General features: G+C 43.2%; 3 protein-coding genes across 9 annotated transcripts in view; 2 read left to right on the forward strand and 1 right to left on the reverse strand.

Annotated features, from left to right (window-relative positions):
* RPL36A (ribosomal protein L36a) overlaps window positions 1–22,617 on the forward strand; it is a 220,536-nt gene that overhangs the window by 176,381 nt on the left and 21,538 nt on the right. Inside the window, exon 1 of one of the 7 annotated variants that reach the window (XM_050776048.1) lies at window positions 8,107–8,110. The exons of 5 other annotated variants lie outside the window; for them this stretch is intronic. The gene's annotated coding sequence lies outside the window, so the exon portion shown is untranslated. Of the gene's footprint in view, window positions 1–8,106; window positions 8,111–11,600; window positions 11,605–22,617 lie in introns of those variants that run through there. One more of the 7 variants, XM_050776054.1, reaches the window with a different exon arrangement.
* The window catches only part of TCEAL2 (transcription elongation factor A like 2), a 647,988-nt gene that overhangs the window by 15,936 nt on the left and 609,435 nt on the right, over window positions 1–22,617 (forward strand). The gene's annotated exons all lie outside the window — the stretch shown is intronic.
* The window catches only part of BTK (Bruton tyrosine kinase), a 37,348-nt gene that overhangs the window by 2,579 nt on the left and 12,152 nt on the right, over window positions 1–22,617 (reverse strand). The window contains exons 4-18 of the mRNA XM_050775934.1: window positions 19,644–19,712; window positions 18,013–18,094; window positions 10,184–10,312; window positions 9,794–9,861; window positions 8,865–9,052; window positions 8,385–8,447; window positions 7,635–7,689; window positions 6,967–7,046; window positions 6,660–6,787; window positions 5,854–5,928; window positions 5,138–5,309; window positions 4,402–4,618; window positions 2,989–3,053; window positions 2,197–2,315; window positions 1,520–1,677 (exon numbers count right to left, since the gene is read on the reverse strand). Coding sequence (XP_050631891.1) covers window positions 1,520–1,677; window positions 2,197–2,315; window positions 2,989–3,053; window positions 4,402–4,618; window positions 5,138–5,309; window positions 5,854–5,928; window positions 6,660–6,787; window positions 6,967–7,046; window positions 7,635–7,689; window positions 8,385–8,447; window positions 8,865–9,052; window positions 9,794–9,861; window positions 10,184–10,312; window positions 18,013–18,094; window positions 19,644–19,712 — 1,668 coding nt within the window. The remainder of the gene's footprint in view (window positions 1–1,519; window positions 1,678–2,196; window positions 2,316–2,988; window positions 3,054–4,401; window positions 4,619–5,137; window positions 5,310–5,853; window positions 5,929–6,659; window positions 6,788–6,966; window positions 7,047–7,634; window positions 7,690–8,384; window positions 8,448–8,864; window positions 9,053–9,793; window positions 9,862–10,183; window positions 10,313–18,012; window positions 18,095–19,643; window positions 19,713–22,617) is intronic.

The raw sequence follows: 22,617 nt of genomic DNA on the forward strand, positions 1-22,617 counted from the left end.
CATCTTGGGAAGAACTCGAGGTAAGAGGAGCAAAGCAGTTTAATAGTAGTAGGACAGATTTCCTTATTTCCAAAATACCACACCTACCCACATACCCCACAATGCACCATATTAAAAAGCAAAAACAAAACGAAGCAAACAAAAAAACCCCACTACCTATTTTAGTTCTCTTTCAAGCAGTAGGGTTTTTTAAAAAATCTCATTTAGCTGGGTGCAGTGGCTCACGCCTGTAATCCCAGTATTTTGGGAGGCAGAGGTGGGCAGATCACGAGATTAGGAGATCAAGACCATCCTGGCTAACATGGTGAAACCCCGTTTCTACTAAAAATACAAAAAATTAGCCGGGCATGGTGGCGGGCACCTGCAGTCCCAGCTACTTGGGAGGCTGAGGCAGGAGAATGGCATGAACCTGGGAGGCGGAGCTTGCAGTGAGCCGAGATCGGGCCACTGCACTCCAGCCTGGGCGACAGAGCGAGACTCCATCTCAAAAAAAAAAAAAAAAATTCTCATTTAGGACCTCAGCCAGAAACAGTAGGCAGCTAATAAAGTAGAAGAAAGGGCCAATGACACACAAAGGAATGAACAAACTTTCATGACTTTTCTTTTGTAATGCCCATTCACTTGTCTGAGTGCCTCTGGCTGCCTGTTTATGCTAGATGACATGGCCCCACAACACCCCACTCCCTAAAGCTGAGTTGGCATTGGAGTGTACTAATGACACTCTAGTGAGAATTGGAGTGGGCCTGGGAAAGCCTCTGGCCATCGGATGATCGAGGTGCAGGCCAAGGTCAGAGAATGTGTGCAAGGTCTGGCATGGTGGTTCACGCCTCTAATCTCAGCACTTTGGGAGGCCGAGGTGGGCGGACCACTTGAGGCCAGGAGTTTGAGATCAGCCTGGCCAACTTGGTGAAATGCCATCTCTACTAAAAATATAAAATTGGCTGGGCGCGGTGGCTCACGTCTGTAATCCCAGCACTTTGGGAGGCTGAGGTGGGCAGATCACCTGAGGTCAGGAGTTCAAGACCAGCCTGGCCAACATGGTGAAACCCTGTCTCTACTAAAAATGCAAAAATTAACTAGGCGTGGTGGCATGTGCCTGTAGTCCCAGCTACTCGGGAGGCCGAGGCAGGATAATCGCTCGAACCCGGGAAGCAGAGGTTGCAGTGAGCCAAGATCGCGCCATTGCACTCCAGCCTGGGTGACAGCGAGACTGTGTCACAAAAAAAAAAAAAAAAAAAAAAAATTATCTGGGTGTGGTGGTGCACGCCTGTAATCCCAAGTACTCGGGAGGCTGAGACATGAGAACTGCTTGAATCTGGGAGGCGAAGGTTGCAGTGAGCCGAGATCGCGCCACTGTACTCCAACCTGGGTGAAAGAGCGAGACCCTGTCTCAAATTAAAAAAAAAAAAAAAAAAAAAGGAAAAAAAGAACGTGTGCAGCTATCAGTCTGTGGCTGAATGGCCAGCTAAATGGGCAAGTAGATTCAAGGAAATAATTTAAGAGGTCATAAAACACTTACCTCATGCCAACAACTGTACATGATGGTATATACCTTCTCTGAAGCCAGATGAGGCCTGTAGAGACGTAGGCCTTGGGCAATGTGTTCAGCAGTCTCACTGTTAGTAAATCTCTCATATGGCATCTTCCCCAGGGAGTAAATTTCCCACATCAAAACTCCTAGAAGACGAAAAAAAGTGTTAAATTAGTTTGCAGTCTTTTTGGATAGCAGGGGGTCCTAGTCTTCCTAGATCAACCTCAAAGATTAGAATCAGTTGGTTCCCCACTCTGTGCTTTTTACATTTTGCCCAAATTTCTGCTATAGTGCTGACCACACTAGATGGAGATCAGGGTCGTACTAGACTATTAACTCCTCTAGAAGAGAGACAGCATCTTATTTGTCTTTGTAGTTATAGGGTCTGGCAGAGTGCCTGGTACATAATCAGTATTCAGAAGCTGTCAAAAACTGAATGAATTGTTTTATTTAACATGGTTTAAGTTCTAAAAAGACAGAGATCATGTCCAGTTTAGTTTTTATCCTCAGAAACCCCTGGGGTGGCTGACACACAGTAAGCACTCCCCAAGGATTAGATGAATGAAAGCAAGAACAATCTCTCTGTGGAGGTTGCAAAGTGTGAATTTTCCCATTGCATTTCTTTTCCTTTGAGCTGTATAATCTATGTAATCTTATCCACTTACCAAAAGCCCAAATGTCAGATTTGCTGCTGAACTTGCTATACATCAGGACTTCCGGTGGGGACCACCGGACTGGAAATTTGGAGCCTACTGAGCTGGTGTATTCATCATCCAGGACATACCTGCAAGGGATCCAGGACTTGTTGTCATTAGGATTTGGAGAGCTTGGTATTTGCTTACGTTTTCTTGGCGCGGTCACAAGAGTGTTACAAACACACACTTACAGGCTTTCTCAAAAGTCTATCCTTCTCAACTAGTATCTTCTACAAATGTTACTTTTAACGAATTTCCTGTTTTTGTATCTGATTGAGCTTTCCTGATTGACAATATGGTTACAAGAAGGATGATGTGAAATAAGATCTAGTAGGTACTCCCTTCCTCTTCTCTATACTTTTCCTTTCTCTACTCTTCTCCTTCCCTTCCTTTTATCTGCAGTTGTCACTGGGAATTTGATTAAGAAAAAAGGAGGAATGGAATAAAGTCATCAGGATTAATAGATCGAGATAAGGTATTGGGGAAATAGCTAAAAAAAAAAAAAAAAAAAAAAAAAAAAAAAAAGAGGAGGTAGAGATAAAGGGAGAAAGGGAGGAAAGGGATATGATGATAAAACAAAAGGATGAAAGAGGTGGCTTAAATAACTCAGAGGAAGAAAAAGAATAGAAAGATAGGCAGAAAACACTAGAATGAGAGAAAAAAAAAAAAAGAAAAGGAGAGGATTAAAACTATAACACCTACCCATGTTTCATACTGTGCTATTTTTACTTCTGGAAGGAAAGATGAAAAAGGCACACTCACCTAGACAGGCCGAAATCAGATACTTTAACAACTCCTTGATCGTTTACCAAACAGTTTCGAGCTGCCTGTAGTGCAAACAGATACCAGTGAGACTCCGTCCCCAGCACAGAGGTTAAAGGCACAAAGCTTCTGCTGACCAGTAGAATGAAGGCAGGGAAGCCTCATCTCCTTCGACTACAGACACCTTCCCACCTAATAGGAATCTGTTGATGCCACCAAGAAATTTTGATTCATTTCCACCATGTGGAAAGCAACCTGCTGTGCAGTCCTAGGTAAAGCACTGAGGACATACAGAACGATTGCATTCTCATGGGCAATTCCATACCACCCCATTCCCTCACTGGTATGCTGAAAGAATTAAGGGAGAGGCTGAGTGCAGTGGCTCACGCCTGTAATCCCAACACTTTGGGAGGCCGAGGTGGGTGGATCACCTGAGGTCAGGAGTTCGAGACCAGTCTGGCCAACATGGCGATACCCCGCCTCTACTAAAAATACAAAAATTAGCTGGGCATGGTGGCGGGTGCCTGTGATCCCAACTACTCGGGAGGCTGAGGCTGGAGAATCACTTGAACCTGGGAGGCGGAGGTTGCAGTGAGCTGAGATGGCGCCACTGTACTACAGCCTGGGTGACAGAGCGAGACTCCATCTCGAAAAGAAAAAAAAAAAAGGAGAATGAGAAGTAAGTTTGTTTTGCTTTCTGCTTTTCTGCCAATGAGACTAGGACAATTTGAGCCTTGGCCTGACCGAAACAGGGACGCAAACTCTGATGCTTACAGGGGCCAGGCAAGTTAAGCAAGAGTGAAGTGAAGTGGATGGAGATTGCAGGAAATGGAGACTACACGCCTGGTCTAAAGGAAAGGAAGTGGTTTGTGAGAATGTGGACCTGGTATTTCCAGATGGTCTAGATTTTCAAGAGAAGCTGGAAATTCCAGGGTGTTTTTTTTTTTTAAGTGAAATGTTTCTTTTTAAGGGTTTGCTAATTATTATATAACATTAAAAAAACAAACAAACAAAAACACATGTGGGCCAAATACATCCACAGGCCCAAGTATGTGACTCTGAAGGAACCAAATGATGACCCCATGACAGGAGCAGTCCCATTAGGAAGCACAGTCCCTTCTGTTCCAAATTCAGAATGGCCACTGAAAGACTCCACCATTTTCTTGTAGGTGGTAGAGGGTTGAGGGTGAGTGACTGCTCTGATTCCCACCATGGCAGACTTCATGGAGCTAAGGCTGGAGATATTTGATGGGCTCAGCATTGGGGCAGAGGCACGCCTAACTTACAGTATTTTCTAGATAAAATTGAAATGATGGCACCAGCAGCCCCCCCTCAACCATGTATGATATATCCTCCACTGCTACTTCCACCCCATCAGCCCTTGGTCCTAAGCCAATTCTTCTAAGGTCCCACCAGGTCTCGGTGAAGGAACTGCTTTGACTCCAGGTATTCCATGGCTTCACAGACATCCTTGCACATCTCCAGCAGCTGCTGAGTCTGGAAGCGGTGGCGCATCTCCCTCAGGTAGTTCAGGAGGCAGCCATTGGCCATGTATTCCGTGATGATGAAGATGGGGCGCTGCTTGGTGCAGACGCCATACAACTGCACCAGCTTCTCATGGGAAAGATTCCTACAGGAAAGGCAAGGATCTAGTCTTCCCCTTTTGGCTCTGCATACTAGCAATAAAGGGGCTGTGGAGGAAGGGGTTGACCTAGTAGTAGAGCATCAGATAAGGAGTCATACCAGCAAGTTTGTTTTCCTCTTTTCCACCCTAAATCCCAAAAGTGCTTAATATGTGGAAGTAAGCAGGGATTTGGAGCCCATCAATTGAAAAGGAAATGAGTCCAGGAATGAAAGAATGCTAAGGCTAAATTAGAATCTGTCTTTCTCTTGAAAGTTTAATTTTCTACATCTACCCCCAAATGCTACTGAGATGGTACACACCCATGATCACCACTATTCTCAACCAATATCTAAGTCACAAAAACCATTATCTTAGCAGTTAGGACTACCACCAGTTGAAGGTTAACTTCAATCCCTCATCCCAAACCTCTCTCACTGTAAGTCATCTTTAAACCTCAGTGGATTGTTGTGTGAATTCCTAGACTCCAGCAAATAGATTGAGAGTTGAGTTTGGGCTATAACTCACATCATGACTTTGGCTTCTTCAATGAATTCATCTTCAGACATGGAGCCTTCTTTGATCATCTTGATGGCCACATCATACTGGCCTCTCCATTTCCCATACTTCACTACCCCAAATTGTCCAGTCCCCAGCTCCTTCAAGAAGGTCAGGTCCTTTGGATCAATTTCCCATGATCCTAACAACAAAGTCTTGGTGTGATTCTTTGGGGTTATGAATGTATAATTCTTACAATAGATAAGAATCCCTACTGGGGTAGAAATAGGAAAAGTAGTAAAAGGGAAATTTTTAGAAGTACTAATCTGTGTTTGCTTAAGTCAATCTCAGAGACAGGGGATTAACTGGTTAGAGGAATCTGGGAATTTTGGGTTCAAGGTGGCCATAAGGCAAGAAGATAGACTAAGCAACCTCCCAAGATCCCTTTATGATTATGTTAGTGATGGTAGTTAATGAACTCAGGGATAGTACTGAAAATTTTTCCACAACTAAAAATAAAAGACAAAAACACCCAAGACAACGACAAAGCCCTTTATGAATCTATGTTTTTGCAGTCCCAGTAGTAGCCACTAGAGGGAGAAAATCAGTGCTTGGATCTGTCTTGAGCGTCCTCGAGGCAGTTGTTGCAGAACAGGGTACCTCAAGGACACTCCCCAAGGCAAGGCCAGCAAAGGTAGTTTTTGCAACTGGCCAGTCCACCCTATCCCAGAGAAATAAGGAGTTACCATATCCCAGGCCTGCCGTGGAAGGTGCATTCTTGTTTTGTTGAGACACTGGATATTTGAGCCTGGATATGAGTCCTGAAACAGAGAGAGAGGTCATGCTGTTGGCATGGTGTAGGAGATGGGATGCCTCACACTTAAGTGCCTCCTCACTTAAAGCCTCACACTTCTGGTGTGTATCTTTCTAGTACATTTTGAATCCCAGAAGATCTCCGTGAACCCACATATTTCCAGAGGTTTCTCCTCTCACAAAATACTTTTCAGGGACAAAAAAGAGAAAATACTAATTGAAATACACCGCCTAACTGAATATATTCCCACCTCCCAGCTGAGGCTTAGCTCACATCCTACCTTCTTGATGAAGTTTTCCCCCATATCCATGCCCTCACTGATCTCTCAGTTTTTAGAATTTTTACAGTGCTTAGAAACTTTCTTCTGATGTTGTCTAACCTGTATGTTCTGAGGACAAGGACCTCAACTCAGAATGTTCCTGTGTTCTCCTCTAGAACTGAGGACATCGCTGAGTACACAGTAGGAACTCGATGAATACTTGCTGATGAATCAGCTGCCCGCCTCTTTTGTGTCTTCTCTTAACACTGAGCATCAGTCACCAAATAAAGAGTCAGTCCCTGTTGGGTGTAGGCCTGCCTCTGACCACCTCTTTACCAGCTTCTACCCAATATCACAGGTATTTCCTTTCACAGTGAATTCACACTGTCCTGTGAGGTGGATTCTTTCTCTTATCACCTTGTCTTACATTGCTTATCCTGGTGTCTGTAACCCCCTTCTCAGTTGCCCCTGGTACTCACCCGCAGAGTTGTGCTGATGGTAGTTAATGAGCTCAGGGATGGTGCTGAAAAGGTGCTTCTCAGCCAGGTAATACTGGCTTTGAGGTGTGGAACACACAACATAATGACGTATCACCCCTTGAGGGTCCCTGAAGAAGTGGATGCTTAGTCAGTAACTTGGGCACAAAGGTCAGCAGAACCCAGGAAGTGAAGTGAGATGAGTTTTGAGTTTCAGAGACAGAGGAAGTGGGACGGGCACACTATCAAGGAGCTGTTGGGAGGGTACCCCTGTTCTTTGTCCTCAGGGCCTTGGAATAGTAGCACTCACCCTGTGGATTTAGCAAACACAGACACTGTATATTTGCCAGCTTTGCTGGAGTCTCTGACAATGAAACCTCCTTCTTTCCCCTGAAACAACAAAAAAGAAGCTGTCTGTAGGAGGAAGTGGTGCTCACACCTGCATCCCACCTGCCCAAACTTGAGAGAGAAAATAGAACCACCCCTGATTTTACTGCCAAGTTCCACGCTTGAGCTACAGCCTCATTGCTTTTAATATTAAAAGGTGCAGGCCGGGCATGGTGGCTCACCCCTGTAATCCCAACACTTTGGGAGGCCGAGGCAGGTGGATCACGTGAGGTCAGGAGTTCAAGACCAGCCTGGCCAACATGGTGAAACCCCATCTCTACTAAAAATACAAAAATTAGTTGGGTGTGGTGGCTTGTGCCTGTAATCCCAGCTACTCGGGAGGCTGAGGTAGGAGAATCACTTGAACCTGGGAGGCGGAGGTTGCAGTGAGCCCAGATCGCGCCACTGCACTCCATCCTGGGTGACTGACAGTCTGTCTCAGAAAAAAAAAAAAAAAAAGGTATAATTGGGACCCCAGACGATGGCAGCTTTGACACTGCCTTGTCCAAAGGTGGGGGGCAGAACAGGCCCTCAGTTCAAGATCCTCACTTATGCAAGGAGAATGCTGTGTGCTAGTGGTTCCACACTTACCTCTTGCTTTAGCAGTTGCTCAGCCTGACTCCGAGTCATGTGTTTGGAATACCACCTGTGAAGGGAGAGTGCTGCTTGAGTGGCTCCTGGTCATAAGCAGATTGGAGGTTACAGCACCCTCCAGGGCTTGTCCATGCCGGTGATTCAGTCAACTCACTCAAACCCTATTTACTGACCATCTGTCACGTGCATAGCACACTGTATTGCTTTCCCAAACCCAGGTTGGCATTGAAGATTCATGGAAATGAAGAGTAGCAGGCAAAGGCAGGCAGCAGGGAGTTGCAGGGAAGAGATCAGGGACTGGGGCACCTGAGAACAACCCACTTCCATGATTAGGGAGGAAAGAACAACAGTAGCAGTTTGACATTTTAATTCTTTCATGAAGTCATCAACTCCTTTTCCTTTGAGTGTGATTATTCTGAATTTGAGGGCATGGTGACCTCTCCAGCTCTCATAAGTGGAGGGTGTTTGGGGGGTAAAGGTAAGACAGACACACTAATTTGAGATGGTAGCATCATTTGATTCAGATGACACTAATTTTAATATATATCTTGAAATAAAAAATATGTTGAAAGTATAAAAAAGTGTATATATATACACTTGTGTATGTATACATAATATACCTATATATACACCAGTGTATGTATACATATATACACTTGTGTGTGTGTGATATATATATATATATATGGAGAGAGAGAGAGAGAGAGTTCCTCCTGAAAGATTGTGGACTGACATAAACATACTTACTCATACATTTCTATGGAGTCTTCTGCTTCAGTGACGTAGTTACTAGGAATATAGCCTTCTTGCCTGTGAAGAAGACAATGTGGCAGTTCATCCAGCATCTCCCCATCCTCCAGGAGACAGATTCCTATGCCCACATCCCTGAGCTCAGAACAAATCTCAGATGGAGGTATATGTATCATGCACTTCCCTCAAAGACAACCACGTCTCTGATGTATGGTTAGGCAGTGAGCCAGTGAGGTGCGGAGCTTCTGTACATGTCACATTGGTTATTATGTGCCCAACAACAGAGGCTCAGAGAGGTGGTAGAGGCCATGTATAGAGAGCTGCACACTGGAAAGTACTTGGAGGGACAGCATGTTCAGTTTGGTGTGGGAAGAACAGTCTTTGATGAGGATGCTGATCAGGGGATTATGCTGCAGCACTTTTCACATGTAGGGAGTGGGTGGGCACCGGGCTCAGGAAGGGCTGGTGTGGACTCACCCATTTTTATCTCGTGCTCGCCACCATGGTAAGTTGCTTTCCTCCAAGATAAAATATTCGTCGCCCTTCCGCAGCTGTAGGTCATTTGCATTCATTGGCATATAATCGTAAAGGGCCACAACCTTTTTCAGCTCACTTGTGGAGACTGGTGCTGCTGCTGGCTCAGGCGGTAGTGGCTTTTTCAAGATCTGTGTAGTTAGAAGAAAAGGTAGGAGGGTTTGTCTAGATATCAAGTACTCTTTTCTCTCCCAACTCTCTCTCTGGCTTACTCAAGATGCTCAAACCAGGCATAATAAAATATTACTCAGCAGTCATTCAACAACTATTTTTAAGCACCAGTGCAGGAGTTCTCAGCCTTGCATGCATATAAAGACCATCTATGGAGCGTTTAATAATTCCAATGTACTTTGGGAGGCCAAGGCGGGCGGATCACTTGAGGCCAGGAGTTCAAGACCAGCCTGGCCAACATGATGAAAACCCATCTCTACTAAAAATGCAAAAATTAGCTGGGCGTGGTGGTGCGTGCCTGTAATCCCAGCTACTCAGGAGGCTGAGACAGGAGAATCACTTGAACCTGGGAGGTGGAGGTTGCAGTGAGCCGAGATTGTGCTATTATACTCAAGCCTGGGCGACAGAGCGAGACTGCGTGTCAAAAAAACAAAAACAACGAAACAAAAAAAACCAGAAAACTTTCCATTAAAAAAAATCAGGCTTTGTTCTAAACAGGTGATTGGATTACAGGGTTGCTGAGAGCCTTCTATCTTTCCATTGAAGAGAAAATCCTAATTAGAAGAACAAATCCCCCGTCTTAGCAAGAATACCAATTAACACTGCCAAGTCCCAGGGTAATTCTAAGACTCTGGAGTGTTCTCAGGGTTTGACTCTAAATTTCCATTTAAGCAGTGGCAGCACCCAGTTTCCCTGTATACCTGGTCCTCCTCAGGCGTTGGGGGAAGAGGCTTTTTTGTCTTCCGGTGAGAACTCCCAGGTTTTAAGCCTGCAAAACAAGAAGCCAGTGATGATATGGAATGTACTTTAGGAAAGGGCCCAAGGACAGGTTTGGTCAGGGACTTTACCGCCCATATTGAGTGACTTTAGGAAAGTTAGAAAAAGTAGCTAGGCATGCCAGGTCACATAGCTCGGAGAGCAGATTACCAACTGGATTTCAGCCCTCATGTACCTCCTCCCTCCCCCAGGACCCTTTGTTTAGCACCCAAAATGTACAACCTTATGCTATGTCCCTGGGCTTGACAGACCCTTGGGAGAGTGATAGAAACAGAGTCAAAGGAGGAAGAAATTACATCGATCAGATCTCTTACTTCCATTCCTGTTTTCCAAAATTTGGCAGCCCATAGCATTTTTGGCTGTCTGAGAGCAGCAGAGATACTGCCCATCGATCCAGAAGCAAGGGTGGTATTTCTGAACCAGATCACTGTTGTACCGGATTACTGTAGTAGGAGAGAAGAGAGAGATCACGTCTGACATGGAGGAGAAGCCACCATTTGCATGTTTTCCTCTTTGAGCTTAGTGGTGAACTTCAAACAACTGCCTCCTCCTTGGCCACCCTGAAGGAAAGCAGATCTCAGGACCGGTTGGCTCACATGACTGGCCTGCGTGACTGTGCCCTGGTCCCAGACACTTCCTGTGCAGTTTTCTTTAGTGGTCTGTGATGAGGAGTTATCTCCCAAGCAACGAGATAAGACTATCTGATGGCTCTAGAGCCCAATAACAGAAACATATTATCTATGTTTTCCCAGTAGCCATTACAATCTTCCTATAAGGCAGGTGTTCATCATGGTGCTTGTTTCCCAGATAAGGGAAACAATGTGCCCAAGCCAATCTCTCCAGCTTGTAATACTGATTTCTCAGTTCCTTGAGTGATCTTTTAGAGATAATTAGCCTCAGTGAGAACTTCTGCATGAGGCTTTCTATATAGAATAGTCAACAGAGCTGATCTCAAGGGCAAATGAAGGTGACTTTGCCTCTAGAATCAACATGATTTGAATCTTCCTAGGGCCACTGAAGTAGACTGAGCTCATTGCCAGAGGTAATACAGCAGCTTCATTTCCCTCATGGAGTTGTGAGGCCCAAAAGATCTCCCAGAATAAAAGTATTTTGCAAAGAATAGAGTGGATGCAGAGAGGAGGAATTAGTATTGGTGTTTATAATACTATGGCATATCAAGAACCTTAACATGAAGTCAATTAGAAAAGTCCGCCAGACGCGGTGGCTAACGCCTATAATCCCAGCACTTTGGGAGGCTGAGGCGGGTGGATCATGAGGTCAGGAGTTCAAGACCAGCCTGGTTAAGATGGTGAAACTCTGTCTCTACTAGAAGTACAAAAATTACAGCACGCCTGTAATCCTAGCTGCTCGGGAGGCTGAGGCAGGAGAATCGCTTGAACCTGGCGGGCGGAGGTTGCAGTGAGCTGAGATTGCGCCACTGCACTCCAGCCTGGGTGACAGAGCGAGGCTCTGTTTCAAGAAAAAGAAAAAAAGAAAGAAAAGTCACCCAGGGTTCATAGTGTCAGATAACTGAGATAAGCAAAGACAACTGAAATAATTGACAGCAGCAAACACTGGAGCAAAGACCCAGGCTGGTCCAAGAACACGCACATTTGAGAACATACACATTTCAGCATTTACGGCTAAGAAGAATCCCACATAACATCATCATCATCATTATTATCATTATTATTATTATTATTATTATTATTATTATTATTTGGAGATGGGGGGGTCTTCCTGTGTTTCCCAGGCAGGCCTTGAACTCCTAGACTTAAGCAATCCTCCCACCTCAGCTTCCCAAATACCTGGGACTAGAAGCACTCACCACCAGGTCCAGTGGCTGGCATAACTTTTTTAAAAAAAGACAAAAGCAAAACAAAACCTTCCACTGTAGAAAACAACTAAAATTCGGCTGGGTGTGGTGGCTCACGCCTGTAATCCCAGCACTTTGGGAGGTAGAGGCGGGTGGATCACCTGAGGTCAGAAGTTCAAGACCAGCCTGACCAATATGATGAAACCCTGTCTCTACTAAAAATACGAAAATTAGCTGGGTGTTGTGGCATGCACCTATAATCCCAGCTATGCGGGAGGCTGAGACAGGAGAATCTCTTGAACCCGGGAGGCGAAGGTTGCAGTGAACCGGGATCGCGCCATTGTGCTCCAGCCTGGGCAACAGGAACAAAACTCCATCTCAAAAAAAAAAAAAAAAAAAGAAAAGAAAAGAAAAAGAAACAACTCAAATCCTTAATGACTTGCTAGTCACACTTCATTCACTTAAGGCTTTGCGGGAAAGCCTAAAAGCTTCTAGTGGCTGGTGCATTTTGCAGGCAAATGAACAAAAGTTCTTTTTTTTTTTTTAAGAGCCATTTTGATGCTTTTCTCCACATAGATTTGGAGACCATTCTCCCCTGCCCACCCTCACCCTGACTTTTTCAGCACTCCTCTTCACCAATGTACCAAGGACAGAATGGTGGGATCTGTTCAGATAGAGTGCAGACTATAAGGGACTGCACTGCATAGACGGAATTTTTTTTTTCTTTTGAGATAGTGTCTCACCATGTTGCCCAGGCTGGAGTACAGTGGCGTGATCGCAGCTCACTGTAACCTCCGCTTCCTGGGTTCAAGCGATTCTTCTGCCTCAGCCTCCTGAGTAGCTAGGACTATAGGCATGCGCCACCAAGCCCAGCTAATTTTTGTATTTTTAGCGGAGACGTGGTTTCACCATATTGGCCAGGCTGGTCTGGAACTCCTGACCTCGTGATTCACCCCCACCCCCACCCCTGCCCCTCAAAGTGCTGGGATTACAGGCATGAGCCACTAGAGGGAATTTTAAAGCAATAGTAAAACCAACCCAAAGTCTGCCTTTTGTTATTACTAAGCACTGGTAGTTGTGAACAATATCATTGATACTTCTCCCTGCCAGGATTGATTACTCCTACCACATCCACCCTCTGGCCCCTCCCCCCATGCCACTCCCTGTCACCTAGGGATTTGAAGACCCTCAGGTTTGCTCTGTCTTCTGCAGGGCTGGGCACCAGTAGACATGCCAAAGAATACCTAATCGACAACTAGCCACTCTAATAAACTAAGCTTGCTAATATGATAATGAGGGGAAATAAGGCTTCTTGCTTTCCCTACCCCTAGCACACTCATTAAGAAACCTCCCTACATTCTCAGATAATGTCTGCCTCTTAAGAGGTCCCTTGAAGATGACACCCCTTCTTTTGTTGGCTAATCCAAAGCTGGTATTTCCGGCTACTTAGGAGAGGATCGCAAAAGCAGGGTGTCCAAGTGGGAGGGCTAGGGGAGACTGCTTGCTCCACCAATGCACATGGCCAGCCCTATTGGGAAGCACTAATAGTACACATTCTCCAAGCACTTGATGGGTTGGTCTTTTCTATCCATATTTATCAGGTTAATGTCTAAAATTCTGTTTCAGGCATACATGAATCATTCCTTTCCATACTGTTTGTTGGAGATTTGCCAATGCCATTCTTCTATTCATTTTGGCGAGGTCAGGTCATTTGCCTACTTTTGAATTTGCAATTAGGATAGGTTCTATTGAGCTTGACCAAACAAAGATTCAAGAATAAGTATAGGCAAATATTTGTGGTGCTGGAACATAGAAGGGCCCACTGCCATATTTAAGGACATGGAGAGAGAGTCTGTGGTTAAGCCCTCAGGAATATAACCTTTGCATGGCAAGCACCATGAGAAATGAGAAAATGTGGCAGCTGGATATGAGGTATCTGAGACTCTGCTTTTAAAATTGAGGTATAGGCCTGGTGCAGTGGCTCACGCCTTGGGGGGCCGAGGCAGGCAGATCACTTGAGGTCAGGAGTTCGAGACCAACCTGGCTAACATGGTAAAATCTTGTCTCTACCAAAAATACAAAAATTAGCCGGGCTTGGTGGTGCATGCCTGTAATCCCAGCTACTCGGGAGGCTGCGGCAGGAGAATCGCTTGAATGCAGGAGGCGGAGTTTGCAGTGAGCCAAGATTGTGCCACTGCACTCCAGTCTGCGCGACAGAGCAACACTCTGTCTCAAAATAAATAAAAATAAATAAATAAAATTGAGGTATAATTTACATATAATAAAGTGCACAGATCTAATGTGTATAGCAAACCATATTTTTCTACACCCATTTAACCTCCTTGAGATCCAGCACCTCATGCCTCTTCAGTCAATATCCCTGCAAAGGTAACCAGTATTCTCATGAAGTCCCCTTTTCATGTCAATGATTTCTTATTGGTGCATTTTACCCAAGAGCAGGATAATAAAAACATAAAAGCAAACAAGAAAAAACAAAAAGAGTGGAATAACATCATTATTTTGTGGCTCCTAGAGTGACTCACTATTGACATTGGCAGCACCTGGGACTGTCCTGGGATTGTTAGGACTTGCACCTAAATCTCCCAGCAGTCATGGTATTTGTTGGAAGGTGCCTACTTTTTGGCTCCTGTTGTTAGCCCAGGATGGTTCAATAAGACTGTACCTAGGTGGAACTACTGGGGAAAAAAATGCCTTTGTTGAAACCTAAGGGAAGAGAAGGCAAAGATGTGCCTAGCCACACTCCCTGGTCACACTGATGACCCAGCTGAAGTGGTGGTGTTTCTGTTTATTTATTTTGGCTTAATTTTTAGCCTGTTGTAAATTTACTTAGCTAATGAACTTTAAGAGCAGCATATAATCAAGATTGTAAGGTTAATATCTGAGTTAAGAACCAAGCTTGACTGGGCATAGTGGCTCACACCTGTAATCCCAGCACATTGGGAGGCCAAGGCGGGTGGATCACCTGAGGTCAGGAGTTCAAGACCAGCCTGGCCAACATGATGAAACCCTGTCTCTACTAAAGATACAAAAATTAGCCGGGCACGATGGTGCACACCTGCAGTCCCAGCTACTCGGGAGGCTGAGGGAGGAGAATCGCTTGAACCTGGGAGGCGGCAGTTGCAGTGAGCCAAGATCACGCCACTGCACTCCAGCCTGGGCAACAGAGAGAGACTCCATCTCAAGAAAAAAGAAAGAAAGAAAGAAAGAAAGAAAGAAAGAAAGAAAGAAAGAAAGAAAGAAAGAAAGAAAGAAAGAAAGAAAGAAAGATCACAAGCTCACAAGCTGGATATCCTTATCTTCGGTCATTACTCACCCTTGAATATAGTGGACATTCAATAAATATTTGTTGGGGCAGGTGCGACGGCTCATGCTTTAATCCCAGCACTTTGGGAGGCAGAGGCAGGTGGATCACCCGAGGTCAGGAGTTTGAGACGAGCCTGGCCAACATGGTGAAACCCTGTGTCTACTAAAAATACAAAAATTAACCGGGCATGGTGGCAGGTGCCTGTCATCCCAACTACTCAGGAGGCTGAGGCGGGAGAATCGCTTGAACTCGGGAGGCGGAGGTTGCAGTGAGCTGAGATCGTGCCATTGCCCTCCAGCCTGGGTGACAAGAGTGAAACTCCATCTCAAAATAAATAAATAAATATTTGTTGGACTAAACTATGACTGCTTTTGAAATTAGTATATGAAGTGTAAAGAAGTTACGAACTTGAGCATGCCAGTTTCTCCCTTATTTCTCCTTCAGCTAGTCTGCCTTACATTTCCCCATTTCCAGGCTAAAACCTAGCCATTTATCGATGTGGAGCCCAAGTTGGTGGTGGTTGTTTACTCCCACGGATAAATCAGTTAACACAACTATTGATCCCTTTCTGTGTGCAAGGCACTGTATGAGGCATTATGGAGAGAACTAAAGAAGTACAAATATATATGTCCTGCAGAGCTCCTATCCCAGTCTCTGCAAATATTTCTCTGGCTGGAAATAGCATACTGGTTCAGGACATGGAGTTTGGAGCCTGAATTCAAAGCCTGACGCTGCCATTTACTAACTGAGTGCCTTTGGGCAAGTTACTTAACCTCTCTGTACCTCAGTTTTCTTATCTGTAAAATGGGGATGATAGGATAACTGCCTCATATGGTCAATACAAAGTTAATATATGTAAAGAACTTAAAGAAGAGCCTGTATCACAATAAGCAGTATTAAAGAGTTTGCTCATTTTGTAGCCCAAGGGCTAAAGCAGACCTCTTATCTTAAAATATGCCAAGAACTGAACTGTGTAGTGCAGGATATCACCTATTTGCAATATTCAACATAGCTTTACAATAGAATATTTTGCAACCGACTACATGTGAAATTTCTGGACTTGGAAACCAAGCAGCACAAAACTATGTAATGAGCTTGGGCTTTGGAGTTATACAGACACAGGGATGTGATAAGAATTCAGGCTCCACCATTCACTGTGTGCCCATGAGCAAGTTACATAACATTTTTGAGCTTTGGTTTCCTCATCTGTAAATAGGGGAATAAGACATACTTCTTAAGGCTATTGCAAAGATAAAATAAGTAATACATTTGAAGCACTAGGCACAGAGCCTGCTACATAGTAAGTGCTCATTACGTGTTAGTTATTGTTGTTGTTGTTGTTTTTAGCCCAAGGTTGTTGTGAAAATTAAATGAGATAATATATACAAGGTATTTAGCTCAACGTCTGGCATATAGCAGTAACTGAATAGATGATCCTTCATCTTCATTCCTCCTGTTCCCTTTCAGTTTGGAAGACTTGACTAATATAATTTTGACCAATCAAACTTGCATTCAACGGAGTGTACAAGGCTGGTATAGCCAGCCAGTGAGTATCAGAATCTAAATGTTTATTAAGACAAAGAGCTGTCATGCAATAACCCAACCATACCATTATCAGTCTGCCATCCTTCCTGTTTCTCTAGGCAGCCTTTCCTGATGTCAACTCAACCAGTTAATCTCTCAGTCACTTGACATGTGGCTATATATATAGGCAAATATGTGTGCATGCATCCTGTGCTGCAAGCATTTACAGTCAAGTTTATCTGAACACACTGTATGGTTGATGTGAAATGCTGAAACTGTTCAAGTTTAGGTCCTCACAAAGCAAGGAATATAAAATATTTCCTTGGGAAATATTTATCCACAACAAAGAGATGTACAGTGCTTTCATGTACAGTGATTTACAGTTTTCCATGTGCTTTTACATGTATTATTACTTCATTTAATCCTTACAACAACCCCAGAGGTAGGTGTGGCATGAATTACCATTATTCTCTTTTGAGAAGAAGAAACTGAGCATCAAAGAAGCTTGTTGACCTTCTGGCCAGAAATCGCCCAGTTTGTAAGTGGTAAAAGAGGGCTTGAAACCAGGTTCTCTGACTCTGACTTCAAGCACTCTCATACATCATCTATTTAATTTTTTGGAGCTAGGTATTTTATGCTTAGGATTCTAAATATTGCATAACCATTGGATGCCACATCACCCTTGTATTCAGTGTGAAAAATGGGACTTTTTTTAATAAATAGAGAAATGGAGGTGCCTACAATTACAAAATTGCACTAGAGAGATAGTGGTAGAACTGGGAAACTCTTAGTCTAATATTTTATCTTTTATTCATATGATAGAATACTAAGCTCAGTTGTATTACTAATACTGAAGCAAAATACAAACTTTCCTTTGTTTCTCTCTTTTCTATTTGTCTTTCTTTCCTCCCTCATCCCCTTCCTTCTTTTTTTTTTTTTTTTTTTTTTTTTTTTTTTTTTTTTTTTTTTTTTTTGAGACGGAGTCTCTCTCTGCCGCCCAGGCTGGAGCGCAGTGGCCAGATCTCGGCTCACTGCAAGCTCCGCCTCCCGGGTTCACGCCATTCTCCTGCCTCAGCCTCCCGAGTAGCTGGGACTACAGGCGCCTGCCACCTCGCCCGGCTAGTTTTTTGTATTTTTTAGTAGAGACGGGGTTTCACCGTGTTAGCCAGGATGGTCTCGATCTCCTGACCTCGTGATCCGCCCGTCTCGGCCTCCCAAAGTGCTGGGATTACAGGCTTGAGCCACCGCGCCGGGCCCCCTTCCTTCTTTCCTTGCTTCCTTCCTTCCTGTCTCCCTCCTCCCCTCCCTCTCTCTTTCTTTTCTCCCCTTCTATCCATTTTTTCTTCTTTTCTCTCTACGTTTCTCCTTTCTCTTTCTTTCTCGTTTCTCTCTTCCTTCTTTCCTTTTCCTCCCACCTATCTCCTCTTCCTTCCTTTCCTTCTTTCTTTGGAAACATTTATTTTCCAAATAATTCTCACCGTTTTTGAGCTGGTGAATCCACCGCTTCCTTAGTTCTTCAGTTGGGGAGAAGACGTAGAGAGGCCCTTCATCATATACAACCTGGATCAATGAAAACACAGACTTCCGCGGTTAGGATTCAGAAAAAAAGGAGAACGACCTTCAAGGTACTAATCTTAGGGGACAATTTGTATATTCATTGTAGAAAACAAAGAAAGGCAGAATCTTCAGTCAGCAGTGGTGTTCAGGTTATGTGAACTATCTGAAGGATTCCTGAACTCTTCATATCTAAGGATGTAGCATTTGAAAGCTCTTAGAATTTTTCATCCTCTTAGGTCCCTCCTGACTTGTGTTTCAATTCATGCATAAACTTATTTTATAATGTCTCAGTCTGCCCTTGCTGGAGATAACATTTTTGTTTATCCAACAAAGGGTATTTTATCTTATTATTAAATTCTGACTTTGTATAGAAGAGAATTGAAGTGATAATCTATATAAATTGTCTTGATTAGTACATATAGGTTATTCACTTGGATAATATGGAGTAAAATTTTAATTCATGGCTAATTACCTCCACCTCCACTACCTAGTGGCTTCCCCTCACCAATATTAGCCAAAATAAATCAAATTTGGAACTACAAACCTACTTCAAAAAGGGCAAGTTATATAATAAGCAATATCATCAAGTCAAATAGTATTTTTTTAACCATGTACAGGCATCATGCTAGGTGTTATGAAGATGCACGAAATATATAAGATGTGGTTCCAACCCTCACAGAGTTTATAGACATCACATAATAAATTATAAAGTCAAATATAAATTAATTTAAAATTATCTGCTATTCAGCATTATTCACTAGTGCAGCCAAACAATGTCATTTTGTTGAAAGGCATTGGTAGTAAAAACTGTATCTGAAATACCCCTCTTTCAAAGGTTTTGTAACTTTGATATAGTCAGGGACATGAACAAGATCCTTTTACATTTTTCTTTTTGCTTGTTAGTCTTGCTGTGCTCATAAATCCATGACAGAAAGCCCCCTCCCCTGAGACTTTCCACTTCCTTTTCTGGCTTTCACTGTTGCAGAGGCTGCTATATTCACGACATGTGGCCTACAGAGTTCTCAGGATGTAAGCAAGCCAAACTGAAGACCAAATTTGTAGTTCTTGCTCTCCTAAACAGATGCATATGTGGCACTTCAGCTCTTCCAGATTACAACAGAATTTAGGTTTATGCTAAGTCTAATAAGTCTTCCTCATACTGAACTTCCTAATACTACTCCCCTTTTCTGTCTTCAACCCACATGACCACCATTAGACAGATTATCAGAACCAGAAGGAAGTGAAATGCTCACTCAACAAGCAGAGCATCTTTCTCAATGCAGTTATCATAGACAAGACAGACTATGATAGAATTGGTCCTGCTATGTATTCTTTTTGAGGTATAGAGACTAAAAGAAACTATATTAGATTAGGTAAATAGAAAAGCAAACATTCTCAACCCATGCCGGTCTCATTTCTTGGTTCAGCATCCTTGTCCACCTCAACTTCTATTTACTGGGTCCTCGTAGCCTTCCCTCTGCCCTGCACCCCACCACCCCTTCTAATTGTGTTACAGGGGCCTTTCAAGACTTGGTGAGAGAAAGTAACTCACCTGGAAGGGATAAGGGAATCTTTCAATGATTGAAATTTGCTCCATTTCACTGGACTCTTCACCTCTTCTCTGTAATGAAATAAGAAAAAATGGTTATTGGTTGATGCATTACTCTTTTCTGAATTTCCTTAGGTACTGGAAGCCTTTTGCTGTGGCTTCAGAAGTTTCTCCTGCACAGACAAGGCTGATGCTTAGTGATTACTTCTATAGGTCAATAGGGACACATATACAATAGGACCCAGCGCATACCCAGTCAAGAGAGACTCAGGTATTTCAAATCATTGGGAAAATGAAGGTTTCTAAAAAATTGTTGTTGGGACAAATATTTAACCACTAATGTTGTGGGGAGGAGAGGAGTTAGGTAGCTATGTTACACCATACACCAAAGAAAATTCCAGATGAATTCAAGAGCTTAATATAAAAAATAAAACCATGAATGACTGAGAGTAAATATAAGCGATTATTTATATAACTTTGTGGGAGGCAAGCTTTTTCTAATATAATGATAAAACTTAGAACTATTGAGAAAAAACTGAACTAATTTGATGACATAGACTTTAAATCCCTATATGGCAAAAAGCATCATAAACAAAATTGAAAGATAAAGGATAAACTGAAAAACATTTTCAGCATACATTACAGTTAAAGGATTAATATTCTTATATCAAGATCTCTTTAAAAGTATTAGAAATGAGGTAAACATCGCAATGTAAAAATGGACCAAAAGGGCCGGGCGCAGTGGCTCAAGCCTGTAATCCCAGCACTTTGGGAGGCCGAGACGGGCGAATCACGAGGTCAGGAGATCGAGACCATCCTGGCTAACACGGTGAAACCCCGTCTCTACTAAAAAATACAAAAAACTAGCCGGGCGAGGTGGCAGGCGCCTGTAGTCCCAGCTACTCGGGAGGCTGAGGTAGGAGAATGGCGTAAACCCGGGAGGCGGAGCTTGCAGTGAGCAGAGATCCGGCCAGGGCGACAAAGCGAGACTCCGTCTCAAAAAAAAAAAAAAAAAAGGACCAAAAATTAATGGGCAATTCACAAATAAAATATAAATGAGCAGTAGACCAACTTTATGAATAAAAGAAATTGCAAAATAAGTTAGCAACAAAATGCTCTCTCTCTCTCTCTCTCTCTCTCTATATATATATATATATATATTTTTTTTTTTTTTTTGAGATGGAGTCTTGCTCTGTCGCCCAGCCTGGAGTGCAGTGGTGCGATCTCAGCTCACTGCAACCTTCATCTCCCGGGTTCAAGGAATTCTCCTGCCTCAGCCTCCCCAGTAACTGGGATTACAGGCTCGCACCACCATGCCCAGCTAATTTTTGTATTTTTAGTAGAGACGGAGTTTCACCATGTTGGTCAGGCTGGTCTCAAACTCCTGCTCATGATCCGCTTGCCTTGGCCTCCCAAAGTGCTGGGATTACAGGCGTAAACCACCGCGCCCTGCCTGAAATGCTATTTTTCTTGGCTGTCAAATTAACTAATATTTAAAATATCTAGTGTTGGGCCGGGCACAGTGGCTCACGCTTGTAATCCCAGCACTTTGGGAAGCCCGAGGTGGGAGGATCACTTGAGGTCAGGAGTTAGAGATCAGCCTGGCCAACCTGGTGAAACCCCATCTCTACTAAAAATGCAAAAATTAGCCGGGTGTGGTGGTGGGTACCTGTAGTCCCAGCTACTCAGGAGGCTGGGACAAGAGAATCAATTGAACTGGAGGTGGAGGTTGCAGTGAGCGGAGATCGCACCACTGCCCTCCAGGCTGGGCGACAGGCGAGAATCCGTCTCAAATAATAATAATAATAATAACAACAACAACAACATAAAATATCAAGTGTTGGAAAAAATGTACAGAAACAGGCACTCTCATACATAGCTTGTAGGTGTGTATGAAATTCAATTCCACTTCTAGAAAATGAAATAAAAAGATAAAAATAACCAAAGTGCACAGATTTTCTTAAAGAGAAGAACAAAATTTTACTTCTAGGAAATTATCATAAGGAAAAGAATAAAAAAAGTACAGAAAGATGTATGCAAGATTGTTCTTCTCAACATGGTTTATACTATCAAGCACTTGTAGACAAACTGAATGTGTAATAATGGGAGATTAGTTAAACAAATTACAATACATCCATAATAGGGAATACCATGCAGTCATTAAAATCATGTTATTAGAGAGTATCTATTGTCATGAGGAACAGTTTCCCACGTATCGTTACATTGAAAAAGTAGGTTACAAAGCAAGATGTGTACTATGAGTCTATGTTTTAAATGTATAACATATATAAGTGTATCTGTATGTGTTCTTAGTGAAGAAAAACATCTGTTTTCCAGGTTTAGTAAGTCTAGGTACACCAATATGTTAATAGTTGTTTTAACTGGGTAACAGGATTATGCATCATTTTAATCTTTTTGTGTTTTTTATATATTCCAGAGTTTCTATAATAAATATGCAATTCTCTTGCGATCAAGAAAATACCAAAAATGGTCAGATACAGTGGGTGGCTCACTCCTGTAATCTCCGCACTTTGGGAGGCTGAGGCAGGCGGATCACTTGAAACCAGGAGTTTGAGACCAGTCTGGCCAACATAGTGAAACCCCGTCTCTACTAAAAAAATATGAAAAGTTAGCCAGGCATGGTGTTGCACACCTGTACTCCCAGCTACTTGGGAGGCTGAGGCATGAGAATTGCTTGAACTCAAGAGATGAAGGTTGCAGTGAGCCAAGATGGCACCAATGCACTCCAGCCTGGGTAACAGAGCGAGATTCTGTCTAAAAAAAGAAAAAGAAAGAAAAAAAGAAAATACTGAAATTGATATATATTTTTTAAAAGTGAACTCAAAAGTCAGTAGGTTTTATGCCTCTTGCTCTGGAAAGTGAGAGGAGAATGAATAGTAGGTATTAAAGAATATCATGTGACTCAGAGCCCTAGGATTCTGGCATTCAGACTTAACTCAAGCCTCTAAATCTGATC

The sequence above is a fragment of the Macaca thibetana genome, chromosome X (genome assembly GCF_024542745.1).
Source record: "Macaca thibetana thibetana isolate TM-01 chromosome X, ASM2454274v1, whole genome shotgun sequence".
NCBI classification, from domain to species: Eukaryota; Metazoa; Chordata; class Mammalia; order Primates; family Cercopithecidae; genus Macaca; species Macaca thibetana.